The 26,118-nt window shown below is 34.9% G+C and overlaps 3 protein-coding genes across 3 annotated transcripts in view; 2 read left to right on the top strand and 1 right to left on the bottom strand.

Annotated features, from left to right (window-relative positions):
• LOC126763163 (ATP-binding cassette sub-family G member 1) overlaps positions 1–21,107 on the top strand; it is a 34,417-nt gene extending 13,310 nt beyond the window's left edge. Inside the window, exons 3-9 of the mRNA XM_050480424.1 lie at positions 15,310–15,439; positions 17,033–17,571; positions 17,642–18,100; positions 18,173–18,289; positions 18,836–18,936; positions 19,001–19,156; positions 20,537–21,107. Of these exons, the coding sequence (XP_050336381.1) occupies positions 15,310–15,439; positions 17,033–17,571; positions 17,642–18,100; positions 18,173–18,289; positions 18,836–18,936; positions 19,001–19,156; positions 20,537–20,878 (1,844 nt within the window). The 3' untranslated portion in view covers positions 20,879–21,107. The remainder of the gene's footprint in view (positions 1–15,309; positions 15,440–17,032; positions 17,572–17,641; positions 18,101–18,172; positions 18,290–18,835; positions 18,937–19,000; positions 19,157–20,536) is intronic.
• A 400-nt stretch (positions 21,108–21,507) lies between these two features.
• LOC126763165 (serine/threonine-protein kinase RIO1) lies at positions 21,508–23,952 on the bottom strand. Its single transcript, XM_050480426.1, has 3 exons — positions 23,763–23,952; positions 22,334–23,647; positions 21,508–22,277 (listed from the first exon to the last, which is right to left on the bottom strand). Exons 1-3 carry the CDS (start codon positions 23,823–23,825, stop codon positions 21,849–21,851), a joined length of 1,806 nt encoding a protein of 601 aa, XP_050336383.1. The 5' UTR covers positions 23,826–23,952; the 3' UTR covers positions 21,508–21,848.
• A 730-nt stretch (positions 23,953–24,682) lies between these two features.
• On the top strand, positions 24,683–25,693 carry LOC126763215 (DNA-directed RNA polymerase III subunit RPC8). Its single transcript, XM_050480523.1, has 3 exons — positions 24,683–24,927; positions 24,987–25,472; positions 25,527–25,693. Exons 1-3 carry the CDS (start codon positions 24,817–24,819, stop codon positions 25,668–25,670), a joined length of 741 nt encoding a protein of 246 aa, XP_050336480.1. The 5' UTR covers positions 24,683–24,816; the 3' UTR covers positions 25,671–25,693.
• Positions 25,694–26,118: the final 425 nt, after the last annotated feature.

The raw sequence follows: 26,118 nt of genomic DNA, 5'->3' as shown, positions 1-26,118 counted from the left end.
AGTTTTGTTCACATAACGGTAGTTTGTAAGTCCTAAAACTAAAAGAGTCAGATATAGGGTTATATATATACCAAAGGGATCAGGGTGACGAGTAGAGTTGAAATCCGGATGTATGTCTGTCCGTCCGTCTGTCCGTGCAAACTGTAACTTGAGTAAAAATTGAGATATCATGATGAAACTTGGTACACGTATGTATTTCTTGGCTCCATAAGAAGGTTAAGTTCGAAGATGGGCAAAATCGGCCCACAAAACGGTGAAAACCGAAAACCTATAAAGTGGCATAACTAAGCCATAAATAAAGATATTAAAGTGAAATTTGGCACAAAGGATCGCATTAAGGAGGGGCATATTTGGGCGTAATTTTTTTGGAAAAGTGGTCGTGGCCCCGCCCCCTACTAAGTTTTTGTACATATCTCGGAAACTACTATAGCTATGTCAACCAAACTCTATAGAGTCGTTTCCTTCGGGCATTTCCATATACCGTTCAAAAATGGAAGAAATCGGATAATAACCACGCCCACCTCCCATACAAAGGTTATGTTGAAAATCACTAAAAGTGCGTTAACCGACTAACAAAAAACGTCAGAAACACTAAATTTTACGGAAGAAATGGCAGAAGGAAGCTGCTCCCAGGCTTTTTTTTTTAATTGAAAATGGGCGTGGCGTCGCCCACTTATGGACCAAAAACCATATCTCTGCAACTGCTCAACCGATTTCAATGAAATTCGGTATGTAATATTTTCTTAACACTCTGATGATATGTACAAAATATAGGAGAAATCGGTTCACAACCACGCCTTCTTCCAATATAACGCTATTTTGAATTCCATCTGATGCCTTCTCTGTATAATATATACATTAGGAACTAATGATGATAGCGGAATAAAACTTTACACAAATACGGTATTTGAAAAATATGTAAATGACGGATAATGAAATCTCGATTATCACTTATCGTGCGAGAGTATAACATGTTCGGTGACCCCCGAACTTAGCCCTTCCTTACTTGTTAACAGTATTTTTAATATTTTTTGTCTATAATATTGTTTCATTATTACTTAAAGACTAATTATTTGAACAAACTTTGCTTCTATCACATATAAAATTAATTTACTTAACTTACAGCTTTGCTACTGTCAGTTGTACCGTAATATTAGTGTCACAACTTACTATATAATTAATTATAAGGAAATAATGCAATTTGTATTAAAAATGCAAACTAAAAGGCTAAGTTGGAATGACAATCACATCGCGTTATGAAATGTTGTAAATATTATATATGTACATATGTATATACATATATATGCTAAATATAAACTACTTCTAAAAGAAATGCACGTGCCGTGACCACATTAAGCTTATAATTTTCTTTATCTTAAGCTGTCTAATTCAATTAAACGTTCGTGTTCAACGCTTAACACATGCTGCCGACAAAGTATCTTGCTTCATGCAGTTCAAAGTAAGAACTATACATACAACTTGTATTAATTAATATAGTCATCATTATGATAGAATTTTTTTCCTGCTTCTCATTTGACAGCCGTCTAAATTATAATTATAAACCATAACTCGTGGGATTAACCGCTTAAAGCGTGCAGAATTATCATGCCTGCATAAATATTGCAATTTAATTTGCATATATGTAAATATCTGTTATATTGTGTGTACATAGCACATTATACATGTACTCGTATACAAGTATGTACACATATAGTCAAATACTCATCTTTCAGCACACCACACAAAAGCTTTGTGAGTAAGCGTGGATACAAACTATTTTAGTATAATGTGATAAAATAATCTTAACGACAATGTTTTATGGCGTATAAATTACAATAATTAATAAATTACTCTACTGGCTAGTGTGTACTATTTTTTAACGCCTACTTTTTAAATAAATGCAAATTTGTATATAATTTATATTATCGTGGGCTGCATGCAATGCTTTCACTTATTTGCTTAACACTACAGTGTATGCTGTGTAAAAAGTACCCGAAAAATGTACTAAAAGCTTGGTCTCATAATTTGTTATATCCTGAACATTAAGTATTAAGTAGTATTAAGAGGTTATGTACCTTTTTTAATTTCAAAAAATCGAAATTTTTTTATTGCTTTATCTTAAAGAACAACTCCTTGAGAACATTTTCTCAAATTTTCATAGAGATTCGAGCAGTAGAAAAAAAGTTACAGCACTTCTAACCGCGCGCCTCGTCGCGGCCCCAAACTCGAGCGGCCAGCGTCACATGCGAATATCTCGAAATGGTGTTTTTGAAAAATGACTTTGCGGTGACATGGATTGGCGGAAAACTACTGAACCGATTTTCTTCAAATTGTTTTTTAAATGTTCGTAATGAAATTTTTCTGTGCTTCAACGATCGACTTTTTACGCACAAACTTTTTTTTCGCCGAAAAGAATTTTTTAGTGAAATTTCTATGACCAAAAAGTTCATTTTTTGAATAAAACGTTCCCGTGTGCACAAAAAAAAAATCATAAAAACGATCGTTCAAGCACAAGGAATTACACTAAACTAATGAAATTTGTTTACTTTTATGGTTACAGTTGACTTGTTCGACCTGGGGAATTGTAACCGCAAGGCTCTGCCGAAAAAAGGCCTCTAAGGGAAACAGCCACCCCTTAAAAACTATTTGATATTTTTCCACGAAATTTCGCACAAACATTGTTAATAAAGTGTACTATCAAAAAATAAAAACATTCGTGTAATGAAATAATTGCTACATACCTAAAAAAAATCCAAACTTTCCTTTTTTTCTTCGACAAAGAAGGTATATAACACCTTAAGTTTGTCACGAGGTTAGTAACACCCCGAAGGACATATCGAAGATCCTATAAAGTACTATATACTTATGTATAAATGATCAACGTGACGCGCTTAGTTTATTTATGACCACGTCCCTCTGCTATATACTCGTATGTATATACGCGGTTGAGTCTTTCAGTTTTCAGCTGTCGATCCGAAATTTCGCATATGCCTTTTTCTCTCCAGAATATGTTAATGTTTCAACACTGTCTTATATACATAGCTGCCTTATTAATTATCCGATCAGTATTAAGTCCTTGTAATGAAAACTTTTTGCGGGGGTCTCCCTTTTTTTGGAACATATAAATTCCAATCGTCGGTCATACTTTCGTCCGACCATATTCTACAAAGAAGCTGATGAATGCTTCTTATCATTTCTTCGCCGCCGTATTTGAAAACCTCGGACGGCAATCCATCGGCACCCGCCGCTTTATTGTCCTTCAGATGAACGTCTTCATCGTTGGGCAATGAAACATCCGCTTCATCGTCTTCGTTTGGGAAATCGAATTCACCATGTCCTGGTGTTAAGGTTTCACTACCATTCAGCAGGTTGGAGAAGAGTTCGCTCCATAATTTCAGTATGCTCTGTGCATCCGTCACTAAGTCATCTCTGAAGGTTCTACAAGAGTATGCTCCGGTCTTGAAACCTTTTGTTAGTCGCCACAACTTTTCCTAGAATTTACGAGCAGTACCACTGTTGGTCAGCTTGTCAAGCTCTTCGTACCAACGCAGATGGTAATCTCTACCACAAATCAATTTTAGGCACGGGTTGGGTTACACTTATTTGGGAATTGAAGAAGCTGCACAAATTTTATAACCACACCCTCCGGCTCAGCTCTCATCTTCAATTTCATCGCTTTTGCTGTCACTGTAAGAAACTGGAGAAACTTGGGGCATACAAGGAATATCATTATAATATTATACTATAATAGATCATGAATGACTAACTTTAGAATAACCTTGCATCAAAAACTCGTTTTCGTAAAAAATGGCATATATGATAATTTCACAAAAAGGAAAGATTAACTTATTTATCTACTCCACATTACAATTGTGCTCGTACTACTTGTATTATGTAATGTATTGCATGACTGCGATAAATAAAATTACGATTGCAGGAGCTGGGTGTTGAAACAATTATGAAACCCTTAATTAGTGTTAAATTAATGGGTAAAGAAACTACGCTTTGTTGTACTCGTATGAGTGTCAGTTATCTCAGCTCTAATAAAACTCAGTTATTATAAAATTTGCATTTATTTAAATGCTTTTCTATTTCTATTAACGGCGATTGTAGTAATGAAGCAACTAATTTTCTTATTATTTATGGTTGTCTTGACAAAATATTTTAGTATTTAATTAAAAGTAGGTGTTAACTAAATGGATAATAATAATTGCAAATCAACTCCTGACAATCTCAGAAATCAATTAAACCATTAATGTGAGCACATGACCTTGATTAACTATTCGACTGCAATTTAGTAGTATGCATTTCAGTGTATTTTAAATGCACAATGCATTGTAAGAAATTCACTCAATTATGCATACATGTGCAATATACATACATGCATGTATGTAAACAAGTTTGTTATAAGCAGACGAATAATTTACAGCTTTGCAAATTATGACTGTTGCCAATTATACAGGCAATAAAATTGAGTGATGACATACAGAAAAGGGAGGAATCGGTTTTTAGGCATTGATCATGGGAATTTCAGTGCCTTAGACAATTCCAGGTATTTTTTTATAACTATGTACATATTTTTATATACAATCACATAGTGAATTTCTATGAATTTCTATGAATTAACCAATTTTTGTTTTTGTCTGTCGTTTTTATACCCTGAACAGGGTATATTAAGTTTGTCACGAAGTTTGTAACACCCATATATATAAAGTATATATATACATAAATGATCAGTATGTTGAGCTGAGTCGATTTAGCCATGTCTGTCTGTCTGTCCGTCTGTCCGTCCGTCTGTCTGTATATATACGAACTAGTCCTTCAGTTTTTAAGATATCGGTTTGAAATTTTGCAAACATCATTTTCTCTTCAAGAAGCTGCTCATTTGTCGGAACGGCCGATATCGGACCACTATAGCATATAGCTGCCATACAAACTGAACGATCGGAATCAAATGCTTGTATGGAAAACTTTCACATTTGACAAGATATATTCACGAAATTTGGTATATGTTATTTTCTAAGGCAACAATGTAATCTCCGAAGAAATTGATCAGATTGGTTTACTATAGCATATAGCTGCCATACCAACTGAACGATCGGAATCAAGTTCTTGTATGGAAAACTTTCACATTTGACAAGATATATTCACGAAATTTGGTATATGTTATTTTCTAAGGCAACAATGTAATCTCCGAAGAAATTGATCAGATTGGTTTACTATAGCATATAGCTGCCATACAAACTGAACGATCGGAATCAAGTTCTTGTATGGACAACTTTCACATTTGACAAGATATATTCACGAAATTTGGTATATGTTATTTTCTAAGGCAACAATGTAATCTCCGAAGAAATTGATCAGATTGGTTTACTATAGCATATAGCTTCCATACAAACTGAACACATAGTTATTAAAAGAAATGCACCTGTGAAGGGTATATTAGCTTCGGATGCAGCCGAAGTATGGACAACTTTCACATTTGACAAGTTAACGAAATTTTTCTTGTTAAGTAGATGAAATGGGAATTGAGCATTATTTATTACTAAAGAGAGCATCAAAACTATAAACTTACTTATCAATGAAAGTTTAAGTTTTTTTATTTAAGGTTTAGGATAAATATTATGAGAAAAGTTTCTTAGAGTTTCTAGCACTAGATTATAGAGTATGCCTTTCGGGTAAAGTTTTGCAAATTCATTTTTTTTCACCAACTGAAGCTTACTTCATCTAATACTAAGCGTGAATTTGCTTATGCAGATATTTGAATCGATTTCCCTAATTTAGTTTAATAATTAGTTTATGTAAAACAAGATTGTGACATCTTACCAATCTTGGTAACGGTTATACCATGTATTTTCCCTGCGAAAGTAGTTTCTCAGTACGAAATTCGTCGAATAACAAGTTTGCTGAGCTCAATGCCTCCCTTTATTTGCGAAAGCTTCAATTGCTTTGCCGTAAGAGTGTAAACTCGCTAACTTCGCCGATAAATATCAAGTAGCGACGATTCTAAAATAATGGTTATAAGATATACAATTCGAAATCATCACCTTTTGCTTTCACACAAGTCATTCATCAATAGTACCACGCACAGTTTCTATTGGTATTGGCGACGAAATATTTTTTGAGACTCAATGGATTTCTGAAATGAATATGAAAAAAATATGAAACTCGGAATATGGCTTCTGGGTGGTTTTTACCTTGTTGGGTGGTTTTGCCTTGTGTGATGGAACAGAATCTTGCTGGAAGGTCCAATGCTCAGAAGAGAGTATTGGTGAACTGAACGCCTTCTAAAGCATTTTACTCGTACACTTTCACCCCATTTTTAACCTTTTTTCCCACAAAAGTGAAGAGGTGTAACGCTTTTACGGGAGACTCCCCACCAAACCGTTACCACGTAGAACCCTTGGATTTTATGGCAACATTAAGAATTACCCAATAATTTCCAAAATTATTTACTGTCACTATAATTTGTTTTGATGCTATTTTTATAGCTTTATAACAATTATCACAATTGTACATTTTTATTTATATTTTATATTTTTTATTACTACATATTAAGCTTTCAACTTGCAATGGAAATTTTCAGCAAAGCACAATTTTTAAACGGGAAATACCTTAAAACCGGTACTTAATTTATAATTATTCTGAGTTATTCACATCTCTTATTCTCTTATTGAGATTTAAAAATTGAAAGCGGACATAGTCGGTTGATGAGCTGGCAATCCAACCAATTAGATGATTATTGTACGTAGTCAGTATACAAAATTATACAAATATTGGCCGATATATCCAGTATAAAGCCACCAGGAAGTTCGAAAATCTATATATTAAGTGTATGGGGGCTCAGGAAAGTATTGACCCGGTTCCACCCATTTTGGATACACGGAATTACTACAGCAGGAAAAGCATTCTGTCTGAATTACTATTGCATACCTCACATATTGGCCGATATTTTCGATGAAAAGTAAACTATAGGTACTGGGGTCCACATTTTCGGTTCCTAGGTTCTTGAACAGTTTTGGTTGGATTTGAAGAATTTTTTGTCATAAAGTGGCATACATTAAAGGCAATATTCGTGCAAAGTTTAATTCCATTATATGTATTAATAGCTTCTTGATTTGTGCGCTGGAAAGTAAAAGAATAGGAAGTAGGCGTGGTTATTGTCTGATTTCGCTCATTTTCATAGCGTGACATAGGAATATAAAAATAATGCAACGTTCAAAATCGGTCAGTCGGGTCCCGAGATATGGGATTTCACCACAAAGTGGGCGGTGCCACGCCCATGGTTCAATTTTTACCCCGGTCCCTATAAAGCTATACTTCCTGTCATACCATCCCACCGGCAAATTTTTAGGTTTCTGGCGCATTTAGTTATCGATTTATCGCGCTTTTAGTAGTTTTTAACAGTACCGTTATATGGAGAGTGAGCGGGGTTTTCATGTCATTCATTTTCAAAATATCGGTAGTAGTTCTTATAGTATTCGTGCTGGGCGAATTTGGTTGTTGTTTTTTGGTTTAGTAGATATGCGCATTAAATATAAAATATATTAGAGGGCGGGTTCGATTATCTTTATATTAGATATATGGGGACTAATGGAAGTATTGAGCCGATTCAACCTATTTTTGACATATAGACATACCATTGTTAGAGAAGTAATATCCCTGGGGAGTGAACGGGGTTATCCTCCAATTTCATCCAGTTTCACACTATAGATAGGAGTTTTTAATGTATTTGCGCTGAGTGAATTTGGTTGTTGTAGCTTAAGCGGTTTAGGAGATATGCAGATTAAACTTATTAGAGGCCGGGGACACGCCCACTTTTCAAAATTTTTTTTCCCACAGGTGCCCCTTTCTACTGCGATCCCTTGTGCCAAATATGAGTTTTATATCTTAATTAAATGCTTAATTATTGGCCCATCTACGAACTCGAACTTTTTTTGTACTAAGACTACCAAGTGCATACCAAGTTTCATTAAGATATCTCAATTTTTACTCAAGTTACAGCATGGACGGACGGACAGACAGACCGTCAACTTTTCTCGTCACCCTGATCATTTATAAATATTTAACTCTATACCTATCTCGATTAGTTTTAGGTGATACGTACAACCGTTAGGTGAACAAAACTATAATACTCTGTAGCAACTGGTTGTAGGAGTATAAAAAGTGGCCCGAATTATGGGCCGACAACTGTTGGTTTTTTCAATTAATATCGTGCCGCAAACACCGCATTCGCCTGATTTAGCTCCGTGTGTCTTTTAGCTATTCAGCAAACTCAAACGACCGTTACGTGTAATTGACTGAATTGAATTCCGGAAATTGACTCTAACAACTGTTTCGAGGATTGGAAAAAACGTAGCCCGCGATAATTCAAAATTCTCGATACTTTTTGTACAAACCTCGTATATATGGCACATATGTATGTATGTATGTATGTAAATGTAAGTAGATGACTGCATAAGTTTGCATTATTTAGGTACTTCCTGCTATACGTATATACATACATAAGTACTTATCTGTCACTTCTTCTGTTTGGAGTCAGCAACATGTGCTTTCTCAGCATTATTAACGCCGTTGTACACTTCATGTGACATACACTTCTTTTTTTCTTATTTTCCTCACTTTATATTTCAATTTATTAGGGCTCAGCATAAATGAAATTAGTTTATAATTTTTGATGTATGCTTTGCATGTTAAATAAAGTGATTTGAGCCTAAAAACGAATGTAAATACGACTATGTGTATACATTGAACGAACGAGTGCTGTCGGCTCAATTTGCTCAAAGGGGATTCTTTCTCTAAAATTTTTTATGCGCTATTTTTTCTGCTCGCTGTTTAGTGGCCGTTAAATAAAAAGTCACGTTGTTGTGTAAACACATACAATTCGTGTGCGTGCAAATGTCATATTCAACTCAAATGGTAGTGCATATAGAATAGAGGCGTGAGTGCAGATAACAGCACCACAATTGACACGTTCACACATATGTACATACATACTTTCGTATTAGTAGCAGTCACAACAAGCTGCAGTGAGTCAACAGTTGACGCCTTTTCGGAGGTGCTGCTGTTACTTCTGCTGCTGCTGTCAGTCTTGCTTTTGCATGCTGTTTTTTTTATTTATTTGTTGAAATTGCGGCAATCACTGCAAATGCATTTGCCGATAAAAACCAAATAAAAAGGGCGTTGTGAAGTTCATTGCACGCACGACATGTGAGTTTTGTTGGCACTCACACGCCATTTATGTCTGCATTATTTTGGTTCTTATTTTAAATCGGTAATTTATTTGCTGTGGTTATTTGCAGGTGCAATATTTATGTGCCGTATGTGCTCACATTGGCAATTAAATGCTTTCACGGCTACGCGACAGAAGCAACAACAAGAACAGTGGATTTATTCTTGCTCGCTGACGTTGCAGCTCTGGAGGTGTTACACAAAGTATTGTGTTTGAGAAAACAATGCTTTTTGACCATTCTTATTGTGCTTGTGTTGCACTTCTAGCGAGTTATATTTATGCCTCTTGTAAACAAATATGCCTGTAAATTTAATCAAGTCTTGGGTCTAGTATACTTATGCATATGATAATTCATTATCTCTCTTGTGCTCGGCAATTCTTGTTATTCTTTTCTGCACATCTACCATTTACCACAAGACACCATAAGTGAATACCAACCAGAAGTAAATTAATTTGTTTACATTTCACATTACTTTGCGGCTTTATGTACATATTTACAAATATTTGCATTGCTTTTATTAACATCATTCATTTCGAAAATTTTGTTTACAATTAATTGTCAGTTTGGTATTGATCTTGTGTTTGTGGTTATCTAAGAAACATGCTTTTTTGGATTATGTCTCTTCCGTGGGTATTAAAAGCAATTTGTGTTGACCAAAAAAAAAAAACAATAATAACACAAAAGAAATTAAAATATGTCGTTGGTAATGATCGTGTCATATTCAACATACATACCTACATACATATGCTATCAAGGTTAATAATTTTCGTAAAGAAGTTAATCAAAGTGACCTATGGTCGATTATAATACAATGCGAATTAGGTAATTATGTAGTAATTTTAATTGCAAAATCTTTAATTTCGGTTGTTATTTTTTAAATGAAATAAGGATAAAAATCAAATAAAATTCAAATCAAAGACTAGAGTGAAAGGACTATGACAAAATTGTTTAAAACTATTATCATTTACATAAAGGCAAATTGTTTATTTAGTGAAACTATGAAAAGCGTTATAATTTTTTTAAAATGTTCAATTTTATACGAAAGAAAATAGAAGTTCCCAATATTCACTGCGAAAAAACATATGGGACTAGTCGCAGTTTTTCGCGATAAGGGTTGAAAATTTCATTACTTTCTCACGATTTTGCATTCTCTATCTGAAATTTTTACGACATAAAAATCGGCATAATTTTAGTTTAACTAATTGTCTTTACATAAAAAGTTCTGCCGCTATTAAACTCCACTTATTTCGAAAAAATTGATAACAAAAAGTGGCTATGGCTGGAAACAAACATTCAATTTATTAAAACAATTGATTATTAAAGTCTACAAGAATGGATTATCACAAAAAGACATTTGTAACAAATTGTATGTCAATAAGTCAAAAGTGAGCTTTATTATAAGGATATTTAGGGACAGTGGAGCTGTGAAAACTTACCATCGTGAAGGGCGACTCAAAGCTTCAGCACGACATGACGATTCAAAAATACTTGTTTCCAGATAAGTCGGCAGCGAGCGCAGTTAAAGCATTCAATTTGAAAGTTAGCAGCCGTACTGTACAGAGAAGAGCGTGTGCAGGTGAGCCAACAAGTTATGGGGCAGCGAAAAAGCCTTTTATATCAAGAAAAAGAAATCGACTAACGACGATTACAACGTCTGATTGTGTTTAACGTGGGATCCTGCTGTCGACAGCTTAACTCCACGGTGCTCAAAAGCACAACGGATCAATACAATGCGTCGATCAGCGCCCTGAAAACTGGGTAAACATTTTCAGTACCAATTGGCAGTGTGGCATGGACACACTAACCACCCTGGTAGGGCTCGAGGCCCATCTAAAACCTCTGCCGTACTTTGGGTCCGGCACCCGGTTGCAATGCAACTCCACATTCGACTGACAAAGTCAGTTCTTCCCGCGATTTGGATTTTAACCACAGCCAGCACGAATCTCCATAAAGGCCAAACCCATTGAGCGGACTGGAGCGAACTCCAGGGGCTACTGCTCCCCGTGGTACTTTTCTCAAATGAATCAAAAATTAATTTGAGTTCGCCGACCAAAAAATAAGAAGTTAGATCCCCGCTTGTGCCAAGGTACGGTTGAGCATTGTGGAGGTGGCATTATGGTATGGGAATGTTTTTCGGGGTTTGGTGTTGGACCTCTTCATCGAATAATTGGCATTATGGATCGATTCATATACAAAGGACATCCTTGAGAAGGTGATGCTTCCCCATGCCGAGAGGAATATGCCACTTTCATGGTTGTTTTAACACGACAACGACCCAAAGCACACGTCGAAACTGGAGGCAAATTGGGTCTTAGCTCAAAATATTAATGCCCGAAAGTGGTCAGCACGAACGCCTGATCTTAATCCTATTGAGAATCTTTGGGAGATAATAAATAGAAGGATAGACAGAAAAGATCCACCAGATCAAATTGTTCGAAACTGCAAAACATATACATAGCTTCTATGCCAAATAGCTGCACTGAAGTAATTAAAAATAATGGTTGTATTATAAAATATAAAATAACAATCATTATTCCAAAATGTTTTGTCGCACTGAATATTGAATATGTTTAATTTTTTTTTTGTATAAAATGACATCGAGTGAAATAATTTTTAAGGTTTTGTATGTTTTCATAAAATAAATAGTTATTATTCAAATCTGTGTGATTTGTTTATATTTAAAATGATAACTGCGAGAATATGAGATGATAATGTAGCTCGTAGGCATGAATTCAATATGTTTTTTCCGACACTGCATGAGTACATGAGACATTTCTTTTTATTTTATTTACTTATTAACTATACACTTGGGATTAAAATTTTTGTTTTTTATTTTTCAAGTCTATATTTGTGATAAGAAATTTGAAAATCTGTTATAATTAATTTTTTCGGATTGAAAAATAATAAAAAAAAATTATTTAATGCTAATTAGACGCTGTTTTTAATACACTATTTACAATTGACTGCAAAATATATTTCAAAAGCGCATGTATAGAGAATTCATATGTAGAGAATTCCATAAAGTGGTTCGTGTCAATTATTTTGCAACACGTTTTTAATGTTAAATAATTTTTTTACATGTAGGAATGCATGATTTTTATTACAGTTTTCTTGTTTGCAAAAATTTAGCACTTTAGACTTACAACTTTTATACCGATGATTAATTACATTAAAAGCTAATTTTGTGATAAGCACATTCCTGCATCCCACATACTTATGTACATATGTATGTACATACATAAGTACATGCATAAGTATGTCAACTCACATCGATCACGGAAACACAAACGACTACATGCAAGCACTACAAAAGCATAAGTACGAGTCTATGAACATACATACATACATATTGTACAACAAACAAATTGCAAGCACACATACATAAAGAATTAGCTTGCGCTCGTACATAATGGCTGAACTTCCGTCAAACGTGCTAATAAGTCTGAAATGACGCTGAGCTCTGCTCAATCATTCATCGAGCTTAGATTAAACTTTTGTATGCAGATATGTAAGCAAGTGCATCTGTTTTGGTCGTATGAATATGCCCTTGTGCAAGTGCAATGTCAATGCTAAATTGTGCAAAGTAATAAAAATACCTATGTATGTATATGCCATAGACATGAAAATATTTATTTACATACATAAGAGATAATATGTTGAAATAATGTTAGTGAAAGTGATCGTCCATTTCGTTGTTCAAATGACAACAAAAAAGTGTAATTTAAGGGGGTATTCTGGTGTAGAAGCATGAATTTCAGGTAATTTTTAAAGTGTCGTAAAAAAATGCAATTAATATTTTTACTATCCATTTTTTTATTAGTTAGTTGTTAATTTTAGAAGAGTACAGAAAAAAATTAAAAACTAAAAAAAGTAAAAAATTTCAAAAATTATGAGCTGACGAAGTGGGGGGTCTCTAAAAATGTCCACGTGACCATACCCGTGATTTCAACCCTCCTAGTTATCTGAAACCAAAAAAAAAAAATATTATTAATCTAGAATAATGTCGCAATGGCCGGAACTACGGAAAAGTGGGAAAATTTTTTTTCACAAAATGGCGACTGCCTGGAAAAAAAGTTTTTTTGGATCACTTTTTCTGACTATTTCGAATTTTTTAAAAATAATAAAAATAAAAATTTGGGGATGGGGCTAGTTCCAACCATAGACAAGCCTATAAAGAAGACTCTATAAAAGTTTCAAGTAAATCGGTCCAGTAGAACCTGAGAAATCGTGGGTATCGTTCCGAAAAAGTCAGTTTTGAGAAAAACGCGTTTAAAGTTTCGCGTAAAGTCTTTTGTTCGATTAGTTCCGGCCGAACCAGTTTGCATGCCGGGTCAGAAAAATGCCTATATCTCCGAAAATAATTTGAATTTTGAAAAATCCTCTTGTACATATATTCTTGAATAGTTAAACTTTGAAAATATAAGAAAAAAAATTCGATTTTTTTTTTAATTTCTAGACCTGAATACCCCCTTAATAATGCGAACAGTACAGGCTCTGTTTCCCAGACAGGGCCCCCAAATAATAATATATCAATAAAAAAAATGTACACATCATGTTTTCTAGTGACATCAAAACATATATTTTCGTAAAAAGTACAAAATTCAGCCACACTTACAGAATTACTTCCTAATATCTAATAGATACTTATGATTTTCTTGAATATTTGGCTTCCGGTAGGTCCCTTTTAAGTCTCCAACAATAGCCTGCTAGCATTCCTGGACTCCATTTCCCTTGATAACGCTTCTCCATTAAGGAAATGTCTTGATCAGTGGCGTAGCTACAACTTCGGGCGCCCGTGGCCAAGGATGTTCTGCCGTCCCCCTTTATCTACCTACCTACAAGTTTCATGAGGTGGTTCGAACAAAAGTGAATTTTTACAAAATATCTTCGATATTAAGTATATAAAATTTAGGAACTAGAAGCCACGCAAATTCTGAAGTTCCAAAATTCTCACAATACGGTTTTTGAGGAAATTGATAGTAAATTTACAAGACATCTTATTAAAAGCCATAGAAAAACCCATTTTCGCCCTATATCTTGTACACTTTTGAAACAATTTGCAGGAATTTTTGCCCGAATTGGAGTTTTTAAATACCATTTTTGAAAATTTAGAGAAATAAAAGTATTGTTACATTCAAAGCATAGGGTAACTGTGAGAGTGAAAAGTACATCTTTAAATTCTATGACTATTTTTAAGAAAGATGTAAGCCAAAAGATATAAGACAAATTCAAAGACTGAAGAGTATTCGAGTAAAAATTAATATTTTTCATTGTTATTCAGATTATTACATTGTGAGTGTACAACTCTTTATCTTTTATAATAAATTTTGTAAAAAAATGTGTTGAAGTTTTTTTCTGAATATTAAAAAACAGCAAAGACCGTTTTGCCGACCCCCCAAGACGTTGCGCCCGGGGCGACGGCCCCCTAGCTACGCCACTGTGTAATCGGAATCAAACCACGCTTCTTGATTCTAATTTTATGCCAACGAAAAGTCTTAATAAACTTTTCCGTTATTTTTGTTCCCTAAAGACTCTAATTAAATTAAATTTAAATATATAAATGAAGTGTTCGATTTTTGCGATACGAGTACACGACATTTTTTGACAAAACGCGTTGAGTGGATATACTCAAACTCTGCAAAGGCTTCTAAACGGCATAAATATGTCTAAAAGATAAACTATGGTCATCAGGGAGATAGCACAGTATCTTAACATCTCTTTTGGATCGACTCAATCAATTTGGTTAGTTTTTTTTGGGTATAAAGCGTATCATTGCTAGATTCGGAATCTATTTATGAATGGAAAATTAGAATAAAACTCTTGAAGGCGACAACTGGATTTGTATTAAAATAAGTGAAAATGTAGTTTTTTCGTCAGTCCGGGTCAAACTTAATCAGATGGTAATTTAAAATGAATATATGAATATTTGAAGAGTCTTATTCAAACAGTATTACACACATATTCGTTACTGAAAGTGAACCCTATTGTGTATTTGCATTTTATAATATATTATGATAATTGTCATATGTATAATGCACTGTTTGTATATCAAATTAATTTATTATGTTTTTTTCAGTTAAAGTCACTGGAACTCGTCAAATATTGCGCGGTGTCAGCGGCAGCTTCCGCAATGGTCAATTGTCGGCAATTATGGGTCCTTCCGGTGCGGGCAAGAGTAGTTTACTCAATGCTTTATCTGGTCTGCGGTAAGTATACATAATTATGTATACATATATATACATACATACATGGATGTATTTATACATTCTATAGAATTTAAAATTTTCAAGCTAAGACTGCTTTTGACAATTTTATGACACCAATAGGGAAGAGGAAAATATAGCAAACCAATAGCAACAATAAAGCAGATGATAGCAATATTACTGCAAACATTTATTAAAACTCAAGGGCAATATAAAGTATAGAGTGTTGAGCGCAAAAAATATGCAAAGTCATGTCTCACAAGAAACTGCAGCATCAAATGAAATCGAAGTTTCTAGTTTCGCTTTGTTCTAAAATTTCTGCTTAATTGATGATTTTTTTTTAGCGGATATTGGAATTTATGTTTGATTAATGGCTACAGAATAGCTTTCGAACTCGTATTTCGGCGCTTATGTACAAAAATGTTCATCTATATGAGGAACAATATGAAGAAATCCATACACATGTTTTTAAGACTTCCGTGACTTGCAACTTTTTGTTAATAATTGTGGCTATTTGTATGTTGGCATATAGGAAAGCATAAGTGTTTTTGTATTATTCGCCAAAAATTTCTTAATACAACTGGTTCTAGACACTTATTTTTTGTTTTCTTCATTAAAATATTAGTTTATGGGAGTCTGGCTCACAAAATTCGCATAAAAATATAAATTTTATTTTGAATTCAGCAAATAAACTGTTAAACAACCGTGAACTTTTCCAGAAAGTGACATAAGTGATACTTATTGATTAACTTAACGGCATATTGACGCTAGGTATTTGCTAGTTAAGAAGTTAATAATTCGAATATAATGAAAGAATATTGTAAAGAATGACTAAGACCAAAGAAGGAGTGAAACGTATAGGACATTAGACTCAACTTCTCTCATAGCTTTATTGGACCGGTTGGCGGTGGCGCCTGCAGAGCGATACGTTCGTATACTGTCATGGTGAAAGATCAGTTCTTTCTTGGTCAAAATAGCACCGTTTTTTCGGTAATTCCATATCGAATGGGCTGAAAGTACAGCTCTGTGGCCGTCTATTTGTTGTAAAACTTAATGAATTCCAAAACCATTTTTGGTTTAATGGGCAGTTTTAGCTATTTCTGGAGCAAGATCGCTGAGTGAAGTCTGCTATTTGAATACATGTTACGTCGAAGGTCATAAAATGCCATAGATCCTGCTCCCTCAGTTTGCGCTTAAATAGCGTTAGCCACTGTTTTGAAGTGATTTCGCTTGTTATCTGGAGTTAGCGAACAATACGTCCATCACGCCGACAGTCTCATGCCCAGTGCATGTGACTTGAGGGCAGCGACGCGACGTACGCAGTTTTTAAGAGTAGAATTCAAACTGCCATTGTTCTTTTTCAATTTTTACGCCGACGCGCGAAGGTCAAGAGAAAACTCAGCAAAAATGTTTACTGTAGCCGTCTACTAGAAGGCACTACATGATAGTAAATCTCGTTTACGATTTTCCTTCTCCTTAATTATTCATTCAATGCAACACATTGAAGATTTCTGCAGAGCGGTTATTTATAACGACTTTGAAACTTCAACTTATTTCAATTGACTAAAATATTCCTTTTTCCCATTCTACTTGCAGCACATCAGACGTTAAGGGTCACATTAAAATTGAGCGCAAAGGTTCCTGTTACATCACACAAGAGGACAATCATCAAACACTACTCACCGTTGAAGAGCTAATGACACTCAGCTGCAATCTTAAGTTGCCGCATTGCAAGCGCAAAGCAGAAATCATTACAGAAATACTTGAAAATCTTCACTTGAACCATCGGCGCAATGTCTACGCTGAAAAGTTGAGTGGTGGCGAGCGTAAACGGCTCTCAATCGCGCTCGAATTGGTTGCGAACCCAAAAATATTCTTCCTCGACGAACCAACCAGCGGTTTGGATGAGGTAACAGCTGCACAATGCATACGCCTATTGAGTCAATTGGCGAAAGAGGGACGCACCATTGTCTGTACAATACACCAGCCGTCGGCGACGATTTTCAATTATTTCGATAGTATTTTTGTGCTGGCCAGCGGAAAGTGCGTCTACCAGGGTCAACCGGGCACGGTGATACCGTTTCTACGTCATGTGCATATTGAGTGCCCCAAATATTATAGTCCATCCGATTACAGTGAGTTTAGCTTTAAAGGCTATGTAGCTTTTCGACTTTATGTTTTTATTGCTTCTTCTTCTACTTGTAGTTATTGAGTTGTGCGATGCGGACGAAGGCAAACTCATACCTGTACTCAGCGAGTTAACCGACAATGGAAAGCTGATATATGCGCCACAGCAACATCAACAACAACAACAATTGAATGGTTTAAATAATACAACAACAATGCCAGTTTCTCAAAATCCTTCAAAAGATTTCCAGCAATCGGTGCGCACTTTCTTCGTGGAAGAACCCAAACGCAGCCGCTGGCAACATTTTCTTTCGGCCGGCACGAATCTCTCCACAGATGGCACGCTTATTGGCGGTGTTACGGCATTTTACGAGCATTTGAAGACCTTCACGAAGCTGCTGGACAGCGAACACGAGGACACTTCGAGCCTCCATCAATTTTGTGTGCTCTTCAAAATGATGTTGGTGCGCATAATCCGCGCACGTGTGGCCTTACTTATACAGTTCTTGCATCACGTGTTGACGGCGCTGTGCTTTGGTGAGTGGCGTGCCGCTTAAGTGTTGTTGTTGCAGTAGGCGGTTCTAATTTGATTTGATATGACATTTTTAGGCTTGATTTTTCTGAATCTCGGCAATCAGGGCTCACGCATGTTTGATCATTTGAAGTTCTGCATTGGTGTGATTATAATTATTGCATATACACAAGTTATGGTGCCGATCTTGAGCTGTAAGTATGAGCATTATGCTAAAGTACAGTGAACACGCGTTAACTGGAACCTGAAATCTGATATTGAGGGTTGCAGATAATGCATTAAAAAGTTTCTTGAGTTAATATGTGAACTAAATCTTTTTTGTTTATAATCCCGAAACTCTTAACTTAATATAATTTTTAAATGTCTAATCCCAAATACTGGATTGAAATTAAAAATGTCTATAATTGAAGATAATTGTTTTAAAATTTAGATTTTTCGCTCTGGCGTAGAAAATGAATTACTACTTTGAACTAGAACTCACACAGAGCCATCATCTTCAACTTTAAAGCAGTGGTTGGCACACTTACTCTTTCAAACGATTTGTATTTTATCAATTAATAGTGCTGATTTTGTGAAATAAAAAAAAATGCCACCCTGTCTATTTTTATGGTTTTTAATTTAGTTACAAAAAAATGCATAATAAAAAAAAAATATTTTTAAACTAGAATTTATTAAAAATATGTTTTCTTCTAATAACTTTCAATTATTACTCAATAAGTTTTTTCAATTAACCGACGCAGATCCGATGGAAATAAAGATTGTTCGAAAGGAAACCTTCAATCGTTGGTACAAATTAACACCCTATTACATGGCTTTGAACTTCTCACGCTTGCCACTACAGGTAAATTATTAAAAATATTCTTTACTCGAATTGAAAAATTAATTTCTTTTGCTATACTTTTTAGATCGCTTTGAATATGATAATGCTAACGATAATTTATTGGATGAGTGGGTTGCCACCACAATTGTGGCGATTTGGTCTATTTGCCAGTATTGGTTTGATGACGTCATTAATTGCCGAAGGAATGGGCTTGGCAATTGGCATGACATTTAGCATAACGGTAGGTAAAACAACGATAATTATTAACTTCGGTTGCGCCGAAACTAAAATACCCTTAACTGGTACAGTTTTTATATTAAATTTAATAGGTCAGCATTTAGGGCATTCATAGTCGTCCGATTTGAACAATATAATTGGATATTATAAAATTTTCTTCCAAATTTCGTGAAGATCCCTTGTCAAATAAAAAGGTTTTCCATAAGAACGCTTAATGTTGACCGATCTGTTGGCAGATATAACCTATAGTAGTCTGATATCAACCGTTCCGACAAATGAATAGTGTCCTGGAGTGAAAACGGCACATGCAAAATTTCAAATCAAAATCTGAAAAACTGAGATTAGTTCGCGTACATTCAGACAGAGAGACAGATATGGCTAAATCGACTGTTTGTCACGTTGTTATTGGTCGACATATGCGGTGTAGAGTGAACCGGCAGCTCTAGAATCATTGTATCAGGTATATGAGGGCTATCAGAACGATTTTATCCATTTTTTAAATCCAATCTTACTATTATCAGGAAAATATGTCCATTTAATTTCATAACGATATCCAAAAAAATCATCGACATTTTCTGTAAGCAGTTATAAGTAGCTTAAATATCTGGAAGCTAGAAATATTATTACAGCTCGCCCAATTCAAAACTGTATCATGAAGACGTCAATAGAAGGTTATTTGATTGAAATTCGTCTAGTAGTTGCTGAGATACGATAGGTAGATTTCGTCTCGAAGTGGACGGTGGCACAATTAAGAATGAGGGGATGTTCGAGTCTCAATCATTGCGGCAATATTGCAAAGCAACATATTCGACGCAAAAATGTAGCAACTTTTGCAAATGTCAAACGTTCGAGCAACTCAAATTTTGACATTTCTTACGCGCAAAGATGACAAATTCGGCATCAACAAAATTTATGATGGAAAAAATGAGGCAAGCGAAATCGCTCTTTATTTTTGTTTATAACTAATTATTATCATTAATTGTGTTTCACGAGACATCCGAAAATGTGATAAATATATATCTGGAGGATAAAATCGAATTGTTTTAAAGAAGTTTTGCGATTTTACTATTGCCCTCTTCTTTAAAATTTCGGTCATAAGCCACTTTTTTACGCAAAAAACTTTGTTTCCTTGCTTTTTTGTATTTAAGAAGCAAACTACACTCACTATCCATTAAGTTTTCCACTGTTAAATTGATTAAAAATTCATTTTTAAGACTTCTTAAACTTCACTTCTTCAATGCACCTGCACGCCGCGCAAAATATTTGCAAAATATTTGTTTAAGTATCAGCTGAGTATCTGCCAAAAAAACATCAGGGTTACAATATTGCCGCAGTTATTTGCTTGCTTGAACATCCCTTGACTTTATCTTCCTTTTTTTTGCAGAATGGCAGCGCTGTTGGTCCCCTGACGATTGCTCCCCTGATGGGTTTGGCTGTCTATGGTTTCGACTTTGCCGCACAAATTCCGTACGCGATGAATCTACTTATGAAATTCAGTTATATACGCGTGGCCGTGGTGGCGCTAATACTCACCGTTTTCGGTTTTGAACGCCCAGAACTGGAGTGTGATGAAATGTATTGCCATTTTGGTGATCCCAGAGTATTACTGAAGTTCTTAGACATTGAACAGTTATCGATGTGGTATCTCTTCTCCCTACTCACAATGCTTATGCTCTTTTACAGAGTGCTAATGTATTTGAGTTTGCGCAGACGCTGTGGTACATAAGTGTTGGTATTATCTTTAATTTTTAATTGTACATGTTCATATACATATGTGATTTGTAGTGTTAGGTGGTAATGTTTGGGTTAATTGAAAATTGGGGCGTGGAATTTTGGTTAATGTATGCAAGTTCTGCTGAAGAAACGGTATGTTTGTGTATATAAAATTACTAGTAAGCAATTTTATGCTGTGATAAATATTTAATAAATTTAAGATATTTTTTGTAAACAAGAAATTGACACTGGTTATTTGATAAACTGTCAATTTTAATGGCTTTTACGATCCAAAACAACAAATTTATTATTATGATATACTTAAACATATTCCATTTATATATATAAAAAAAAAAAAAGTATTTTAAAAAAATTGTAATAAAAAACATAATTTTTATGCAAAAAATCTATTTCAATAAAAAGCGTGTTTTTTTATTTTTTTTACTAACCGTTTAAGGGGGAAAATTACGAAAAATGGGTTCCTTATTTGATTTTTGTTTGTACCAAATGTTTAAGAAAAATTATATAAACAAAAAGATGTTTATGTTTCTTTAAACAAATGTTTAAAAAATATTATAAACAAAAATGTGTATTTCCAATTTCTCATAGCAAACGTTTAAGAACAGAATTATAAACAAAACGTGTTTTTTCTTTTGTTTTATTTCCAATGCATAGAGAAAAAAAATTACAAACAAAAATGTGTTTAATTTTTTTAAAGAAATGTTTATGAAAAAGTTGTAAACAATTTTTTTTTTTATTTTTATACTGTTTTTAAGGAATAAAATATTATAACAAAAAATATTGCGCTGCCTTCTTATAATAAATGTTTGTGCTTAATTCAGGTCCGCAAATTATGTATATATGTATGTATGTACATTTATATTTCAATACAATTGTTTTTATTTCTTTTTTTTTAATATAAATTTTTTATTCCTTTTAAAAAGAATTCACTAATTTTAAATATAAACATGCGATTTTAAACATTATTTGCGTGTACTCGCTACCTTCTCTTTTCGCTTTTTTACATGCTTCTTAACCTTCACTTTACGCTTTTCCGCCTTCGCCTCTTTAACGGCTTTTTTACGCGCCTTTTTACTATCAGGCGATTCGTCGCGTGGACGCGATGAATTGACAAAGCTAGTGCCACCCTCAGCATCAGATTCGTCTTCCACATCATCGTCTTCTTCACTTGATTCAGTCGCGTCATCAGTGGTTTTTGTGGCAGTTAATATATTTTCTTTGTTATCATGTGAGCTTTTCAGCGATTTGCCTTCGCCAACTTCAACTTTACGGAGTATATCTGGTTTCTCTTGTACATTTAACTCTGCGTTTAAGCCGGTAATTTTTCCATAGATAAGATCTTGCTTTACACCTTTCTTTGCTTTATCGACATCGCGCTCAAAGTGACGCACCTAACAAAGTTATGGATTAATATATATATTCTGAGAATATCATAACATTTATTTACCTCATCTAAACGCTTGGGTATGTAAGTGTTTTGCCAAACTGCTTCATCGATTTTCTCTTGCGCAGTGATCGCCTCAAAATCGCGATCTTTAATTTTTTCAGATATACGCTCCAGACATGCCTCCATATTTTCCTCCGTTATCGACTGATCTGTTATAAAGTCAAACAACTCTTTCACAGTCATTGTCGCGACTGAACGTTTGCGGAAGAAGTCGGATATGTTGGCACAATCTTTTCGCAAAAAGTCGAATGCATGCGGGTGATCGTGTTCTACCGACTGACTCACATCGATGATTATCAGCTGACCATCTTGTAGTAATATATTGAATTCCGATAAATCTGCATGCACCAATTTGCATTTGTTATATATGCGCCACATAAGCACCACGCATTCACGATACAGCTCACGGGCTTTGGATGTGGTCAACTCAACATCTTTAAGTTTTGGTGAAGGCCAACCATTCTTACCACAGAATCTCATCACCAGCACATGGGAACGCAACAGCAAAGGCTCCGGCACAGGCACACCGGCATTATGCATACGCAAATAGTTGCGCATCTCCTTCTCTGCCCAGGTACGAACCATTTTGCGTGGATTATGACGGCAATAGCCGTGTCGGAAACGAAATTCACCTGATACATACTTGTCACGATCTTTAAATATCAAAATTGATGTTTTATAAATTTTGATGGCATATTCATCGTCGTCCTTCGAAACAGCATGATAAACGTTTGCTTCTTTGCCCGTCGAAATGCAGCCATTGATCTCTTGTATAAAGCCACGATTTAACAATTTGAACAGTATCATACGTGTACGTGGATCCATTACTTGCTCGGCTGTAGCGCGATCGTGCTTATCACGTACACGCACACGCTCCGCCTCTTGACGCCGATCGAATGTGACCAGCCGATTGGCGGCTTGCGCACTCATTTTTGCATTGGGATCATATTTCTCCACATTAATGCGTGCGGAGTAACGACGCAAAAGCTTTTCATTCGGCTGGTAGCTATTTAGGCGGTTTGACTGTGTGCTAGCGCCAGTATTTGTGTTGCCTGCGTGGTTTAGTGAAATTTGCGCAGTTTGCGCATTGTGCTTTTGGTAGCCTGTATAGGATTCTTCGTAGTCATATGCATCATCACTCTCCTCATTGTAATCGTAATCCTCTTCGTCAATTTCTTCGTTGTCGTCTTGTTCGTCTGGACTTGCATCATCTATTATATTCTTTAAATCGTCGTTTTCAATTTTATCTTCTTCGATATCCTTGAACATGACATGTTTGACTGTCAAACTTTTAAAGTTATTTACCAAGTTATTCTAGAAGAGAAAGGTGTACATTAAAAAAAAAAAACATTTTTATTATTAGTTTTTCAGTTCGAAGCGATTGTGCTGTTTCCAATTGGTTAATTTGCAGCATTTTCGCGTTAAGCACCTTATATGGTATTTCCTCGTCCTCGTCAGCGTCACTAAACTGATGCGAGTCTACTTCGGCCATTGTTCAGCTAAACTCACTTTTTGTTATTATATATAACAATTATTAACACAATTTTTTAAATTAACTAAATTAACAACGAAATCCACACGTGCTGATGTTTGGCAGTGCGTAAATTTTTATTTGCTTATGCTGCTTCTTATATAGGCACTAAACAACAGTTCACAATTAGTTTATTGTGAAATAAGGAATTCAAAAGAGAGGCTGCAAAATTAATGTTAATATTTCATTGATTGTGAAATGAGGATTTTATATATGAAATATGCTGATATTCCTCAGTTATCGACTCCGTATTTGACTGCATCAAACCAGGCTGATATATAGGGTAATAGTTTTAGATCAAAATAAAATCCATAAGTCAGAAATAAAGGGTAAAAAGGAAGTATTGATTCTAGATAAATTTCAAAACTACATTCGATATAGATTCAAACGTTGTTATTGGCCAAATAGTAGGCCAAACGGAAACGTAAAATGGGTAGAGTGGAATCAGAACCATTGAAAGAGTGTGGAAAATATAAGAGAGCAAGTAAAAGAAAGAAAGATCAGAGTTCGATTGCTTGTTCAAAAGAGAAACCGATATAATATTCTTCTGAAGTCATATATAAATATAGAAAATGTATCTTATGAGATGATACATTCAAAATTAGAAAAATCTGGGTAATCTTGTTGCAGGCCGAAAAATCCGACAAGTCCGAAAATATTCGCCAATCTGGCAGTACTGCTATGTTGTTTAATTAGCCCTTTTGTTGTGATATTTTCCTTCTCTATTTGACCAATCATCAATATTCGCATTTGTTTACGTTGTATAATCAAAATAAAAGGTGTGTTGACAGGTCAACAGCTGATAGAAGCACGCCGTGCCAAAACAAATCACAATAGTTTCGAAGCAATGTGAATTTGGGAATATATGTCTGCAATAATTTGGTTTGCTTATCATTGTTATTAAATAAAATTATTCCGGTAAATATTACTCGTTACGAAAGGAGTAATACAAATGTTTGTGCTCGCTGAGTTGAAGGATACTATACGAATAGCGCCGGATCAATTTCACTTGAAATTGGTTGAAGCGATACGCGACGAAATTAACCGGAAGTTGGCTAACAAGGTGAGCAATGTGCAATATTGTACGCTATGATTGTCAATTAAATCCATTTACCCACTTAGGTTTTATTAAATCTTGGCCTCTGCATTGCGCTCAAAGATATAGTTTCGTTGAAAGACTCCATTATACTGCCCGGCGATGGCGCTTCACATACTGAAGTGCTGTTTCGCTACATTGTCTTCCGTCCCACCATTGGAAGCATACTCACTGGTAAAATACGTAGCTGTAGTCGCGAAGGTGTACACGTGACATTGGGTTTCTTCGACGACATACTAATACCGCCGTCAGCGTTACAACATCCCTCTCGCTTTGAAGAAGCTGAACAAGCTTGGGTATGGGAATATCCACTGGAAGATGGTGCAAAACATGATTTGTTCATGGATATTGGTGAACCTATCAAGTTTCGTGTGTCACGTGAAATTTTCGAAGAGAGCTCACCTATTGGACCACCTAAAACAGATGCACAGCAAGCAAGCACATCCGCAGCGGCATCGGCGGCGGCAGCGTCATCACAACAAACTGAAGTTAAAACGCCTTATAGAATAGTGGTAGGTTGCAATGCATGTCAAGAATTCTCCAAATTATATTTAATTAATTTGTAGGCTGCCATTAATGAATCTGGTCTAGGAGTGTTGTCGTGGTGGGATCAGCAAAATCAGGGCGCAGAGGAGGGTGACGAAAATGAAGATGAGGATAATGTAGAATATGAAAATGACGAAGATGGTGAAGGTGCCTATGAAGAATGAAATAAATGTTTTTATACACAAGACATGAAGTGATTTTTTTTTTATTTTTGAGCGGTGTTAAGAAAGTGAGTTTTGTTCCATATGGAGAAATATTACAAAAATTTAATTGGAAAGTAGGTATTGTTTTTGCTATAAAATGACTTTTTATGGTAACATGTGAAGTGTTTTTATTAATGTGACCTAAAAAGAAGTGAAACAAAACAAGTCTACTTTTACAAATTTCAATAATCAAAGCCAGAGAAATACTTTAAGGTGTAAAACGTCACTAAGAGGACCGAAATCCAACCAAGTTTATTTAAACATATAATACATATAGCTCATACACTGACAGACACATAAGGTTTGTTAGAAAAACGAAAAACATTACATGCAGTAATAGGAGTTGGGGTAGTATCGACCTGATTTTATTTATTTTTCCCAATACCGCATGCTGTTGTTGTTGTTGTTT

Source organism: Bactrocera neohumeralis, chromosome 6 (genome assembly GCF_024586455.1).
Source record: "Bactrocera neohumeralis isolate Rockhampton chromosome 6, APGP_CSIRO_Bneo_wtdbg2-racon-allhic-juicebox.fasta_v2, whole genome shotgun sequence".
NCBI classification, from domain to species: domain Eukaryota; kingdom Metazoa; phylum Arthropoda; class Insecta; order Diptera; family Tephritidae; genus Bactrocera; species Bactrocera neohumeralis.
The sequence above is the reverse complement of the archived record's forward strand: the minus strand, read 5'-3'. Positions and strand labels throughout refer to the sequence as shown.